Source organism: Falco cherrug, chromosome 14, assembly GCF_023634085.1.
Source record: "Falco cherrug isolate bFalChe1 chromosome 14, bFalChe1.pri, whole genome shotgun sequence".
In the NCBI taxonomy this organism is placed as follows: Eukaryota; Metazoa; Chordata; class Aves; order Falconiformes; family Falconidae; genus Falco; species Falco cherrug.
In genome coordinates this window covers 23,258,320-23,273,220 of record NC_073710.1, presented here as the reverse complement: position 1 = coordinate 23,273,220, position 14,901 = coordinate 23,258,320, and the positions used below count along the sequence as shown (strand labels likewise).

The 14,901-nt window shown below is 42.8% G+C and overlaps 2 protein-coding genes across 8 annotated transcripts in view; one reads left to right on the top strand and one right to left on the bottom strand.

The window, feature by feature from the left end:
- The first annotated feature begins 37 nt into the window (after positions 1–37).
- On the top strand, positions 38–8,221 carry GABARAPL2 (GABA type A receptor associated protein like 2). The gene is made up of 4 exons (XM_055726580.1): positions 38–208; positions 494–549; positions 5,491–5,663; positions 7,643–8,221. The coding sequence occupies exons 1-4, from the start codon at positions 175–177 to the stop codon at positions 7,731–7,733; spliced, it is 354 nt and encodes a 117-aa protein (XP_055582555.1). The 5' UTR covers positions 38–174; the 3' UTR covers positions 7,734–8,221.
- Positions 6,129–14,901, bottom strand: part of ADAT1 (adenosine deaminase tRNA specific 1) — a 31,199-nt gene continuing 22,426 nt past the window's right edge. For 3 of the 7 annotated variants that reach the window (XM_055726572.1, XM_055726571.1, XM_055726573.1), the window contains one exon: positions 9,429–14,776. In XM_055726572.1, coding sequence (XP_055582547.1) covers positions 14,644–14,776 — 133 coding nt within the window. In that variant the 3' untranslated portion in view covers positions 9,429–14,643. Of the gene's footprint in view, positions 6,491–6,737; positions 6,898–9,428; positions 14,777–14,901 lie in introns of those variants that run through there. The other 4 variants (XR_008735092.1, XR_008735094.1, XR_008735091.1 and 1 more) reach the window with 3 other exon arrangements.

The window sequence follows — 14,901 nt, the reverse complement described above, 5'->3', positions numbered from 1 at the left end:
CGCCCTCGGGGGTTGCTAGGGAACAGGGAGCCGGAAATCCCGCCTGCCGAGCCGTGGCTGTTGTTGTTGTGACAGGGACCGTGACACCGACAGGCCCGCCCGCCCGGCAGGAGCCCCCGCCCGCCCGCACACGGGCCCCGCCGCCGCTGGCCCCGCTCCCCGCCGGCCCGCATCATGAAGTGGATGTTCAAGGAGGACCACGCGCTGGGTAAGGGTGGGCCCGGCGCTCCCACCGGCGGCCCCGCCGCCCTCCGCTTCCTCTGTCGCCATCTGCCCCGCGGCCTCCCGACCCGGGCGGCTCCCCCCACCCCGCACCGCCCCGTGTCTTCGGGCGGGCCCAGGGCTGGCCTCCGTGAGCAGCTGGAGACCCCCTCGGCCGGGCGAGACGGTCGCGATAGCCGCAGGCTCCCGCCCCGGCGGGCACTGCCCTTTCAGCCCAGGGCACCGGCGATGCTATTACTATGCGATGACTAATTACGAGTTTTGTTCACAGAGCACAGATGTGTCGAGTCGGCAAAAATCCGAGCCAAATACCCTGACCGTGTCCCGGTGAGTAACCAAGCCATCTTCATCTGAGTTCTTGGTGGCAAAGATGGATAAACTGTTTCCATCCTGCCCTCTCTTCTTTGATCAGATCCTACTAAGTAAATTCATCCTCCCTTTTCTGTCCTTAGGTGTTTTAAAGAGGCTCCAAACACATGTAACTAATACAGCACTGCCTCCCGTGCCCCAGTGCGTATTGACAAGCAAGAGTGCCTGACTTTCTAAATACTTCCCAGGCATGTTGCTGGTTTATCAGTGTCCTGGTTTCTTCTAGTGGCAATTATATCCCAGCAAATGCCTTAAGTGTCGTGAGGATTCATTCTGTGCCTGATCCAAAGAAAGATCATAAATCCTTTAAACCTTGACAGTCTTCCTTCCTGGCTATATGGGGAAGATGATTGTCCCTTATGTATTCCACACCTATAACCAGTCTTACCTGGTCATAAATCTTCCCATGCAAACCCTGTTTGAACAGCCAGTGCAAGTGGTGACCCCTCCTTTCTGCATTAATACCTACTAAACAGTGAATGACCTCTTTGCTCCACAGTCCCTTTTGTCATGTTTCAGTCAGTGAAATGACCGCATTTCACATGCTTATGTAACAGCCAGCAACAGGTCCATATTCTCAACTTTTCTGCTTGCGAGTAAAATTTCCACATCGCACCTGACCTTATGCCAGTTAGTGCCACTCCTGTCTGACCTCCTAGGCAGTGCAGCCCAGAGAAGAACCTCTAATCCCATTGACTTTCTCTGCTGCTGAGTTGCATGTAGTCACAGCATCTTCTCCAGTTGCAGTCTGGCAGGCTGATCTGAACCTTGCCATTCTCTGCTTGGCTAACTACCCCCTCATATATACGCTGATGACCATACATCTCCACAGATAGCCATCTGTCCTTTTTGAAGAATACCCTTCATAACCCTAAGGGAAAGAGAGACATTGAAACTCATAGTGTGAGTCAGAATTACATGATGCTGTATCAAGAATGGACAGCAAGGTGTGGATGGATAGAGGAATTAAATTGCAGTGTGTTGCTTTGTCTGGGCTTATAAATGTTTTCAGCTTGATGATTCAGATTGAGCCATGTAGCTTTCACAAAACAGTTGGTATCAAATATACTTTTGGCATTTAATAGTCAAAAGTGTTTTTCAGACTTAACGTGTGTTTCCTGCTTTCCAGGTTATAGTCTGCATCCAGTGACATAGCTCAAAGTGACTTCAATTCCCAGCTGCTGTATCTGTCTACTTGGATTTAGAGATGTTTCAGTGGTTCAAACCTACTAAGATAATACATGAGCACCTTGTCCCTGCCCTAGGGTAGACCTTCTAGAAATGAGAGGCGAAAGAAATTCATGCTTGCTAAGCGCTGTAATCTTAAATTTGCCTGGGGAATTAAGTGGTCTAATGCTTAAAGGTATCTATAAGTTTTACTAGAAGCAGTTCACCAACAACCTTGATGTGTAGTTATGACAGTTTCTGTATTATGAAGCTAAAATGTCTAGTGTGCTATTGTAATCTTAAAAAAAAAAATATCAGTTGTTCATTGTTGAGGCTTCAGTATTCATTTCAAGCTGTACTTGGTCCTCTTTACAGTTCCCTCATACTAAATTGCAAGAGGCAGCTACTCTGTCCTCCTGTTTCTGTAGGCAGAGCTGAGGAAATTATAAGACAGTAATAAGTTCATCATCATCAGATCATAAGACAGTATATGTTGTAAATTTACTTGAGCAGTACCCGTTTGCTGTAGCAACAGGGAATGCAGAACTAAGGAATGGAGACACTGGAACCTTTTGTAAGCCTTATTTCCCCATGCGCTGCATTTTCCCTTCAAGAACTAGCCAGGGTGGAGCAGGAAGTGTCAGGTCCTTTCCACAAGTAATAATTAATTCTCCTTCCTCCTGTACTTCTTGCTTTTTGTTTGGTTTTGTTTGTGGCTGTCTTGCCATCTTTAGTTCCTGTAGTCAGTTTCTAATTTCCTGACACATGAAATAAGATACTCTCATGTCAGTTCATCATAATACAAAGCAGAGAACAGCGTCAGTAAGTCTGACATGAACACCACCACAGTGGAACAGTAATCCTTAGAATGCAGTTATATTCAGAATAACGTGTTAAAAAAAAATGAATTCTGCTTTCCAGTGATAAAATTACTATGTTACTGCAGACCTGAGTCTACAGACATCCTCAAATAGTGATTGATGTAGGCAGTCTTTTTTCAAAGTTGCAAACAAAAGCCTGTTGAGGCTGCGAACATCTTCTTATCTAGGCACCTCTGCTTGGGTTGTGCCTGGTTCTTGTTACCAAATGCTCCCGGTGTAGGCAGAGAATAGCTAAGTTCCTGTGGTGGCCTAGCAGCATGACATTGGGTTGTGGTTATTTTATTTATTTTCCTTACAGCCTACATATCTGATCTGCTCTCATTCATATACAGCTAAAACGTGTACTTTATTAGTACAGCTTCACTGTCGTCCTGTAACTTCATCCAGTCAACTGAAGCTGTCATCACGTAGTTTTTAACGTCAGATGTATACATGGCTGGATTTCTGGCAGTGTAAGTCTGGTACAGCAGAGGCACACAGACAAAAATCACATCACCACACCTTTCTGGTGCTTTGATGGAGTGCTCAGCTGGCATCCTTGGCAGGCCAGTTGGTATTCCAGAGCCATGATTTATTTCTCTTCCTTGAGCCTGGCTGAAATGCTTGGTGGCTAGCTATAGCAGGTCAATAATAATTTCCAGATTATAGAAATGCAGAAAGCATAGATGTCAAAATCAAAAGCAGTACTGCAAAGTACTGTAAAAAAATGAGTATGTGGTCTATGGCCAGCTAGACCCTTACGTAACACCACAGTTCACACTGCAACTCTTAACAGTTTTGACTGTATTCAGCTATAATGTGGCTGCTTCAGCTCTACACTGAGTTACCTGAGGTATGCATGTGCCTCTGCTTCATGTGACAGTTTCTGACAGACAGAGCCATTCTGGCATCTCTGGCTTGTATGCAACCAGTAAAATGGCAGATTAGATACTGGACTAGACTGCCGATTCTTCCTCCCATTTACCTAAATACTGATTTTTTTAGCTTCACTGTTACTGCAATTTATTTCTAGTATTTCTTCCTTGGTTTTTATTTTTCTTTTGCTATGCATCATGTCAAGGCAGTAGGTTCTCTCATCTGTTAGGAGCAATTTGGGACAGTGTTTAAAGATGACAGTTAAGTCAGAAGGGTGGAGGTGGCACATACATTAAATCTGTATTTCTTTGTATTCTGGGATTTTATTTAGTCATAGGACAATTTAAAAAGGAAGAGGGCATGTTTGTTGCAAACTAGAATTCTGTTTTAACACAAGACTTGAAGCAGCGATGGTCACACTTGCACATCCTATGAGAAGCAGCTAAGGATTCTGGGTTTGTCTCTTTTGTAGAAAGGGAGGCTGAGGGGCGACCTCATTGCTCTATGCAGCCTCCTGAGGAGGGGACATAGGGAGGTGCCAGCGTCTTTCCCCCTGGGATCCAGGGACAAGATGCCTGGGAATGGATCAAAGCTGCATCAGGGGAGGTTCAGTCTTGACATTAAGAAGCATTTCTTTACCAAGAGGGTAGTCAAACACCGGAACGGGCCTCCTAGAGGTGGTTGATGCTCCAAGCCTGTCAGTGTTTAAGAGGCATTTGGACAATGGTTGGGCAGTCAGGCTAGATGATCATTGTAGGTCCTGTGCAACTGAACTACACTTTTGTATTTTACTTTCTTTTTATGTTGTGATAGTGACAAAACCAAAATAAGTAGCATCTGTACAAAGGGAATGCCCTTCCTCAGGTCACCTGCCATTGCTTAAGTACCAGTGCTGCAGTCTAGTTGAATTTTTCATGACTTCACTACAGCTGAATGGGGCAAGGAAGGAATATGGTTAAATGGATTCCTTAGTTTGTTACTATCAACTGCAGTTAGTGAGATTACAAGTGTCTTGGACTTCTGGAAGGGACCTCCAGAGGTCACCTGGTCCAGCCCCCCCCTGCTCGGGCAGGGCCACCCACAGCGCTGCCCAGGATGGTCTCCAGACCGCTTTTGAGCATCTCCAAGGTGGGAGACCCCATAACCTCTCAGGGCAACCTCTGCCAGTGCCCCGTCACCTGCACAGTAAGGAATTGTTTCCTGACGTTCAGAGGGAACCCCCAGTGTTTCAGTTTGTGCTGTGCCCATCACCTCTTGTCCTCTCGCTGGGCACCACTGAAAACAGCCTGGCTCCACTTTCTTTGCACCCTCCCTTCACAGGTGTTTGTGCACACTGGTAAGATCCCCCTGAGCCGCCTTTTCCCTGGGCTAAACAGTTCCAGCTCTCCCAGCCCCTCCTCATATGAGAGATGCTCCAATCCCTTAAACATCTTTGAGGCCCTTTGTCAGACTCTGTCCAGTATGGCCCTGTCTCTCTTGTACTGAGGAGCCCAGAACTGGACACAGCACCCCAGATGTGGCCTCACCAGTGCCAGTACAGGGGAAGGATCACACCCCTCCACCTGTGGGCAATACTTTGCCTAATGCAGCCCGGGATACCATTAGCTGCCTTTGCTGCCAGGGCACACTGCTGGCTTATGGCCAACCTGGGGTCCACATTGCAGTACTTTCCTATCATTGGTGTACAAAAAGTTAATAAGATGTGTATACTTTCCTGTCACAGGTCGCTTTTAGGCATATTGCCTCATTTTACCCCATGACTGTCAACTTTAGGCACAGGAAGTTTTGAGCATATGTGAAAATAAGTTTTAGTGAATTGTAAAATCAGGTTTTACCGTGCAGAGTCAGTCCTGTCTCTCATTTGGTTGCAGTCAGGAAACCTTTTTTGTTCCTCCTCTCTGTTCACTGTTGTAAGCCTGTAGCAGCAAGTGATTTACCAAAGCTGTTTTTTCATACCAATCCTGAAAAGCCTGACCTTCACACCTGTGCTTTACAGGTCATAGTGGAGAAGGTGTCGGGATCTCAGATTGTTGATATTGACAAGAGGAAGTACTTGGTTCCATCTGACATCACCGTGGCCCAGTTCATGTGGATCATCAGGAAGAGGATTCAACTGCCATCTGAGAAAGCAATATTCCTCTTCGTAGACAAGACTGTCCCACAGTCCAGGTGAGAAACTATTCACTTGGTATTCAGAACCATTTCAGCAAGCCTCTGCGTATCAGAGGGACAGTAACTCCCCTCTGACGCTTATTTGGTGATTTTAGGAGGTGTTTGTTTATACCTTACTCTCACTATGATAGGTTTTTTGCCCTCATGAGTTTCATAAAACATCTTACTTCTTAGGCTAAGCTGCAAGGAAAGGTGAATGAAAAATATAATGCGGTTTACTTCCATGCCAAGAGGGTGAGCTCTGGAGTTATTATGGCATCTTTGTACACCATCAATGCAAAAAAGAAAAATAATTTCCAGCGTAACAGTGAAATTGCATGTTAAACACTCTAAAGCAAACACCATGAATTATTCTGAAAAAACATTAAACTGTCAGCTGACAAAGAAATTAAGACGTTAGACTAGTTGCTGTTACTTGTTTTAAAAATTACTTTTTTTCCTCTGTAAACAAAATGCAAAATGTTTATAGGAAGTTTTTTCACATTGCTTTTATATAGGAATAAGTTTCACGGTTGTCTGCTACATACAGAATAATGTATAGCAGAAGCAGCTGCTACAACTGCTTTCTATACGAGATACTTGAGTAGTATTGGAGGAAATAGTACTTCATGCTATTGTGTGGCTTAGATATAATATTCTTCTTATTAACCCTTACCTGTTTAACAGTAACAGTCCCTCCAGGTAACCTGTCCAGACTCAGGGATATTTTTATTTACTTTGTGGTACACAATAGGGACTTGTGAGAACCATCTTTTTCGGCTTGTTTTCTTGTAAGAGTACGAGGAGTGCCTGTATGTCATCATCTTAACAGTGCTGTAGAACTGCTAGGAACAGGAGAGAAAAAGAAAGGGCACATTGTCTCATCTCACAATTTCGTGATGAGATGTCACATCTCTGCTGGAAAAAATAGCACCTTGGTCCTTCAAAATTAATGTAAAAATGATCACTTGTTAACAGATAAACCAAAAATCTTTTACTGGCTTTGCTCTTCTCATAGGCTGCGTTTATTACACAGGCCACTAACTCTTGACATCCTTCTCTCCTCATCCAAAAATTTTATCTACTACTTACGAATTCCCTTCCATTTCAAGTACTGCCTGCAACTCTTCCCAGGTCCTCTCTTGGGTAAAAAGTCATCATTCAGCCTTTTCTCAGTCTTGGGAAGGCAGAGACAGGTGAGCTGAGGAGGTGCCATTTGTGCAACTGGCTGGTGTCCAACTGCCTGTTTCATCTGTAAGACAGATGGTTGGAGCAGTTGTGCTGGCCAAGTAATTGCTTAGGTTTCTTTTTGTTTTCAAAATACAGACATTGCCCTCAAGACTGCAATGGCTTAGACTGAAGGGCCACATGCCTATTCAGTTTAAGAAAATTTTCATTCGGTCAAAACATTCAAAACCTTATCCAATGAAAAAGCACAAGTTTCTGGCTAACTTGTCATTTATTTCCCATGCATTTTGGTGCTAGCACTTTTCTAACAAAATAGGAAAAGCTTTTACTCCCCAAAACAACCTGGACTTCAAAGAAACAGTCCAAAAAACACAAGTTCAACAGACTTCAGACCAGCTGAACATTCATGACTACACTAGGTAGAGGGAGAAACGAGGTTGCTCACACAACAAACAAGACATTAATGCAGCTGCATTCAAGGAAGGTGTTGTCAGGCTACTGATCTTGGTATTAGTCATGGCATCAAAAATAGATGATTCAGAACCTGGAATACATTCAGAATACATTCCAGTAACGTAAGGAAGCATTCTGACAAATGCACTTACGAAGAAGTTACAAAAACCTAGACACTACAGAGAGCCTAGGATCATCTTGCTAACTCAGGAGTTATCCTCATTTTTGTATTTTAATTTACAGACAGACAAGTTTTTAGCTTTTATTAATCCTTCTTTATGTGAGGCTCTAACTGTTACCATTTGCAACTGTCATGATCCAAGCAAACCATTTCTCTTTTTTTCCTCCTCTTCAAGCTTAACTATGGGACAACTTTATGAGAAGGAGAAGGATGAGGATGGATTCTTGTATGTTGCCTACAGTGGAGAGAACACATTCGGTTTCTGAATGGTGGGTCTTGGCTACTACACCATCCTGCCGTGTATCTTGTAAATAGCTGATCATTTTCTGTTCTGACATTCACAGAAGTTCCTTCTATATACATGCATTTGTAACTGGATTTAGTTCTTAATATATTGATAGGTCTTGTTTTATTAGACTGTTAAATTATCAAAAAAAGTTTTGTTGGTTTTGTGCAATTTTTTTTCTCATGGCTATGAACTCCCAGAGCCTCACTCCTTTGGGGGATACATTTGACAAAATTTATTAAATAATAAAGCAAAGTAGTTGGGCTACTAAAACATGAAAAGAAGAATATGCATTTATTCTGTTTTGAGGTGTTAGCTTAAGAAAAATAAAAACATTAAATTAGTACTGGGAGCACTGGATTTGCTAGCTTATCCTAAGCAGGAGCAAGATGCTGATCATGTTGAATTGAGCTAATGTGTTCCTCTTTCTCAGTTAACAAGTACAATAAAAACTGTCACAAACAGGCAGTGCTGTCATTTCTTTACCTTAATTCTGGCAAGGAAGTTATACATCGCATTTACTAGACACTATACAGCTTCTTATATTATTTAGTGGACACTGTACAGCTTCTCAACCTGTAGTACATGGAATACAATAAAGAAAGAAGGAGCAAACTGCAGGTTCCAAAACCAATAGTTTCAAAACTACTAGATCTCATCATCATCTGTGCCTGCCCACAGGCTATCAGTGGAGTAAATACTGTGGGCTTTGAAAGCAGGACCTAGGTGACAAAAGTAGAGCATATAGGGGGAAAAGGGGCACCTAGGAGAAAGAATGATCTGAAAAGGAGACCAGAGAGCTGCAGAACTGGAAGGTATGATTTGTACATGAGTTATTGCAGAGAAGGAAATAATTGGCAAGGAGTACAGATTAGAAGTCACATAAGCAGCTTTTTAAAAACAAAAGGCAGCCAGTAGTTGCGTTACAGGTAGTAATATAAATATACATGTCATTTCCAACTAAAAATTCTGTACGTATTTTAAGGACGTTACAGAACCAAGTATGTGAAAGAACTGCTTTGCTATACAGCAGGGTAGTGTGGCTGACAGGCCTGAGGGATAGGGTGCCATTCAGAGGGACCTGGACAAGCTCAAGAAGTCGATCAGTGTGAACCTCAGGAGGTTCAATAAGGCCAAGTGCAAGGTCCTGCACCTGTGTTGAGGCAACCCCCAGTATCAATACAGGCTGGGGGACAAAGGGACTGAGAGGAGCCGTGTGGAAAAGGACTTGGGGGTACTGGTGGATGAAAAACTGCACACAACCTGCCAATGTGTGCTTGCAGCCCGGAAAGCCAACTGTATCCTGGGCTGCATCAAAAGAAAGATGGCCAGCAAGTCAAGGGAGGGGATTCTGCCCCGCTGCTCTGTTTGCTGAAACCCCACCTGAAGTACTACATCCAGCTCTGGAGTCCTCAGCACAGTAAAGACATCAGAGGAGGGCCGCAAAAATGATGAGAGGGATGGAGCACCTCTGCGATGAAGACAGGCTGACAGAGTTGGTGATATTTCAGCCTGGAGAAGAGAAGGCTCCAGGAAGACCTTGTTGCAGCCTTTCAGTACTTAAAGGAGGCTTATAAAAAAGATGGGGACAGGCTTTTTATTGGTTTTAAACTAAAAGACGGTACATTCAGACTAGATAAAAGGAAGAGGGCTTCCCCCCCCCCCCCCCCCCCCCCCCCCCCCATGAGGGTGGTGAGGCACTGCAACAGGTTGTTCAGAGCTTGTAGACATTCAAGGTCAGGTGTGATGGGGCTCTAAGCAAGCCAATATATTGAAGATGTCCCTGCTCACTGCAGGTGGTTTGAACTAGATGACCTTTAAAGGTCCCTTCCAACCCAGATCATTCTGTGATTCTGCTTACTTGAGGCAGACAACTAGAATTAGAAATGCTGCATGCAAGATAATTTGAGATCAGTTCCTCCAGTTTATAAGCACTATTGCCAAAGCATGTATGCAGCACAACAAAGGTGAAGAGGCTTTGCCACAAAGCCAAAAAAGGTTGCTGTTCACATGGGGCTCAACTTCTCTCCAAATGGGCTTACCATAGTTAACACAGCTACCTCTGCCTACAGGCAAAAAGGCAAACTTGTAGCTCTGAATTGTGGTGGTGGGGCAGAGAAAACACCTAATTGACCTAACTGCACAGCACTGGAGTTCATGCTTTGATATTAAAGGGTAACACTGGGTTGGAATAGTAGCATCACTTTGAATTTTGTAAGCCAGCAAGGAAACACTGATTACAGTTTAGATTCCTAATAAAAGTTTTACTTCATTGTCACACTACACGGTGCAGGAGAGATTAGTTTTTAAAATGTTTCCAGTCACAGTGGAGATTTATCGCTTTCCAAGCTTAAATGAAAATCACACTAACTCAACTCCCATGAAGCCGCCTTATGCCTAGACTTATGTTTGACTCTACAGTTATTCACAGGTACCAGCAGAAGCACTCCGAAATGAGAAGGTTGGAGCCTATGAAATGTTGACACTACTGTATTATTGCAGCTTGTCACAGTAACAGTGCTGCATGTGCTTACTGCATCTGAAAATGTGCTGCTGGTGCAGTAAGCCTTTCATTATTCAGAATAGCACTGCAATGTATACCACTGCTTTTATAAACATTCCGTCAACTGCTTTCATCATTAATTCCTTCCACCCTCCCCCTCCACACATTTAGTATTAATGTTTACTCATAACAGAATTTTTGATTCAGAATGAAGGGTTTTCATCTGTGATGTTTTTTACTACCTTTTATTACCGGAAAATGTTCTGTTTCCTTTAAGCTGAAAGTTCACGGCTTGTCTATGATTATCAAGTAGTATTTTTTGCTAGCTATTAAGAGGAGAGTAAGAAACATAACTTACAACTGCTAGATAAAGCTAACTGCATGCTAGGACACAGATATATCTAAACAAAACAAGGGAAGATGAAGTTTTATTCCCAGTCTTATGATCAAGATGACTTTTGGAATACCCTTCATAAGCCTCTAAAAAACCCCATGTAACTACTCTAATTATCAATTTAGATTTAGCAGCCCAGGTACACAAATAATTCAGAGAATGCAAGGATAAATGCTTTACAGCAGTACCTGTACTTTTCATCTGCAGATGCACTTAAAATTTCAATAAAACATCAAGGTATTTCTTTTTGAAATACGTAGATGAAATGGATCCCTTTAGATAGTACAGTCACTCTTGTAAAAATATTAAATGCATTTGGGTCTCATATCATCTTCACCTTCTGTAAACCTTCAGGACTGGGAAGGCTTTTCAATTTATACACTGAACAGAAAATGAAGAAATACCTTGCTATACCTACAGCACCCGTCTTTAAGCTAACTTGAAATGTCTTCTCAGCTATAACTAAGCCAGTACTAGATGAATTTAGATAGCTTTTCCTCAAAAATTATCTTGCTTCCACCTGTAAGCCACTGTTGCAATCCTCATTATAAGGATGTTACCAGATTCTTGGGGTGGATATGCTTTGAGAGAAGGAACTGATAGGTCCCTCAACTACGTTTAGCTCTCTGTTTTACTCCAACACCCTTCTTTCCTCCTTAACAACAGTAACTTACACTTCATTTCCATACTTATGCCTCAAGCATTTTCTCCATGTGTGGTTTCATAACCAGCTAATTGTTTGTAACAAGTGAAAGGAAAAGCTTGGCTCTTCCTCCTGCCCTCAGCAGCACAGCCCTGGCTCTTCCCTTCCTTTAGCCCTTACTGGGCTTATTGCAAAGTGATTCAACTCCTAGTGAAAATCTACACCTTGTCTTGGGCTCATAGTTTGTTTTCCCTACAAAGATAATAATCTGAGTAGTCTTCAATTTACTCTGAACATACCGAGATCAGTAAGTGCTTCAGCCTGTGCAAGGTGAGCAGCAGAAGCACAGTACAATACCAAAACGTTGCTTTTTCAAAGGGAATGGGATGCTAGCATGCTGTGTTACGAACTGCAGCCTCCACCTCAAACAGGTTGTGTACTTCTACACGTGGACAGAAGCACTTGTTTCTGTGCTCTGGTTTTGACTTCCTTAAAGATCAGCAGGCAGTCTGCCCCATCTTCTTACTGTGATTGACAATGACAATTTCTCCAATAGTGAAGCTGTTAAAGATATCCCACTCAAAATAAGGATTACAGTCTCTTTGTTCTGGCAAATAAGGCAAGGACCCATCTGGGTAATACAAATATGCTCTGTAGAGCATTGTACACGTCCCTTGGGAATCTTGGTGCCCTCATATGCTCTGCTGCTCCCATTACCAATTGTTTGGTTGTCCTTGTTAACCAAGACCTGTCAGCAATTCATTTCCCCTGCTTCACACACACACACGGCTCCCCTGTAGCACAGCCTCTGCATTCTGTTGTCCCCCCTGCGCCTTGCTTACCTCTGTATTTTGGTGTGTCAGCTATGCCAGTGCAAAGGAGTGATACAAGCCTGAAATATGTCAACTGCTACCGTCCAGGAGCAATTCTGGACCAAAGATCTGCTGACAATAATGAAAGTTCAGTTTGCTACCTCTTTCAAAAGCAGAGATTGTGTTATCTCTTCTCCATATATCTTTTCCTTCCGATTTGTAAAGCAGTTTCTTGGTACTGCCCAGAGCGTTTCCTGGCATTTTGTAATGAACCAGATGCAGCATTTGAATACTTACTTACAATCCCAGAAATGCGATCCAGTTGAGTTAAGATTCTGCAGGCTTAGCCCCTCAGCCTTCTAAATGCTGCTTTGTTTTAGCTCCTTCCCTCTCTTCGATATTCAGTGCCTCGCTCTAGGCTTAAATATGTCCTCAACTCCATCCAAAAAGCAAGGTTAGTGTGAGTCTTCAGCACCTTGAAAACTTTTACAGCTGACAAGTAGCAAAAAGCAGTAGTCCACAGTTCACCAGTATTTTACAAATACACAGGAAAATCTTACCAGGAACAATCTCTCCTAACAGCCAGGCTCAAATTTTAGGAAAGAGTTAAAAGAATTTACATCGTAAAACTGCTCATCTGAAAACTAGTCTGACGCCAAGACTAGAGTGCAACTAGCCTTATGTAACCCATTTTAATATTGCAGCTGGATAGGAAATAGGAACATTCCAGTCTGGTCAGCAGGTTCACTACAGACTTTGTTCATTAACAAAGGGAAACTAGGTATGTTAAGGTATAGTTTCTACAAGATTTCTGGGAAAGACAAAGGTAAATTTCAGGAGAATGGAAATTTACTGGTTATCTCTTTAAATACGCTACAAGACTGCCCTTGGAATGCTGTTTGCTCAATTACAATACCTGTTACCATTTCTCTTCAGCAGTTCACCCTGTAGCCTGTCTGCAACGCCATGTGGCCATTTTTCATCCTCTAATGACTAATGCAAGTCACAATTCTCCATAATCCCCTGCCCTCTACAAACACACAAAAAGACTCCACCCTCACCAATACAACAGTGGTCTTTCTGCATGTTGGTGCTGCATTTGAGAAGACAGACTTATATGCACAGAATTCAAGTTCTTTCTTATTTCTTCAACAAGTAAGAGAACTATTCTTATTTGACAAGTCAACCCAGGTGCAAAGTAAAAAGATTTGCTGTAATCCATTCTCAGACTGTAACGTGATATGGACTGTTCAGTCCCATATGTAGCTTTACAGTCAACCAACCTGCTGAGCTATTTGGAGAACTGCTGTGCCCATTTTTCAAGTCTAAAACCATAGTAAGATAACAAAGAACAGAAAACTAAGATCACTAAAGAATTCTTAAGTTCTAAATTATCCACCTCTTTTTTTTCATCCTGCCTTTGCCTTGTCCAAATGTTATGAATTGTCATTTTCAACAGAAAAGGTACAGAAGGGGAGTGTGTGCTCAGTAGCAGTTACACAGTCCCAAACTTGCTCACAGAACACAGTAACTGGGACAGAAAGCTTAAGGAGGATTACCCGCTGCTCCCCCCCAGCTCGCAGCGTTGACCATTTCGCCATGCAGATGATACTTGGTAAGAAAGTATAAATGCAAAGACTGCCAGACACAACTTCCAGTTTCCCCCAGAGCATCTCCACCTTTGCCAGGCTATTCATGAACACCTGCCAGGAAACAGTGACATAAATGGCTAAGGCATGCCTGCTTTTAATTAACTGTGTATCACAGGGGGACTGGGGGATGGACTGTGCTTGAAACACTGAAAAGTTTGTAAATATTTGCCTGGAATTACACAGGATTGACAGCTGTGAACCAGGTAATTCAGGAGTGGTTTTTTCCTGCCCACGAAAGGGGTATCTGGCAAAGTTCTGAAATTAAAAGAGATGCAGGGGATACTGTAAGTAGTTATTATTTGACACAGCCTTAACCCCATCACTCTTTTGCTTCTGCTTTGGCTGTATTTAGTAAATAGCAGCTTATATGAAGGACTCCCAGAAAAAAGACCTTTTAAAAGAACTAGTATTTCCAGTTAGAAGCAACGTGGCTGGGGGACACGGAAAATTCTTCCTGACACCAAACAAGGAGAGCCAAGAGTTACAAAATTATTACTTACTGTACATTAGGGTTGTCCCAGTAACACAAGAACAACCATAACATTATGAAGAATGAAAGCAAACACTAAAATTTTACAATGAAAGCCTTTCTCCCATAGCACTGTTTCAATTTCAGTTCTTCCATTGCAATGGACTACGCTGACAGATCATATCCTCAGACCACAGCACATCATGAAGAGAACTTTAAGTCTGCAGTGGTATTTTTCTGTATTTCAATAAAAAAGGGACTTCAACTCAACCAAAACAAAGACTTCTGTAAATTGCTCTCCTTTTGCCTGTCTCCTTACAGAACACAAACTAGCGGACATCTTTTCCTGGCCCTTGAACTGCAGAGGTATCTGCTGTTCGCCAGGGTTTACTGGCATCTACATAGCTGCATGTATTCTCATGTGAAGTGCAGGTATTCCTTGGCATTCTTGACCCAACCCAGCAAGGCTTGGCTACGCAGCACTTTCCAGGCTTCTTGATAATTTAATGCAGCTTCCTTGTAGTCCCAGTAGGTTTCTAGAGTCTTCATCCTGACAGAAAATGCACAACAAAAACACTTCTATTATCCTACTGGATGTGATGTCACAAAACGAAAAAAACAAACATCTAAGAACATGATGATGGCCTGCGAGCTCATTCATACTAAGTGAAATTC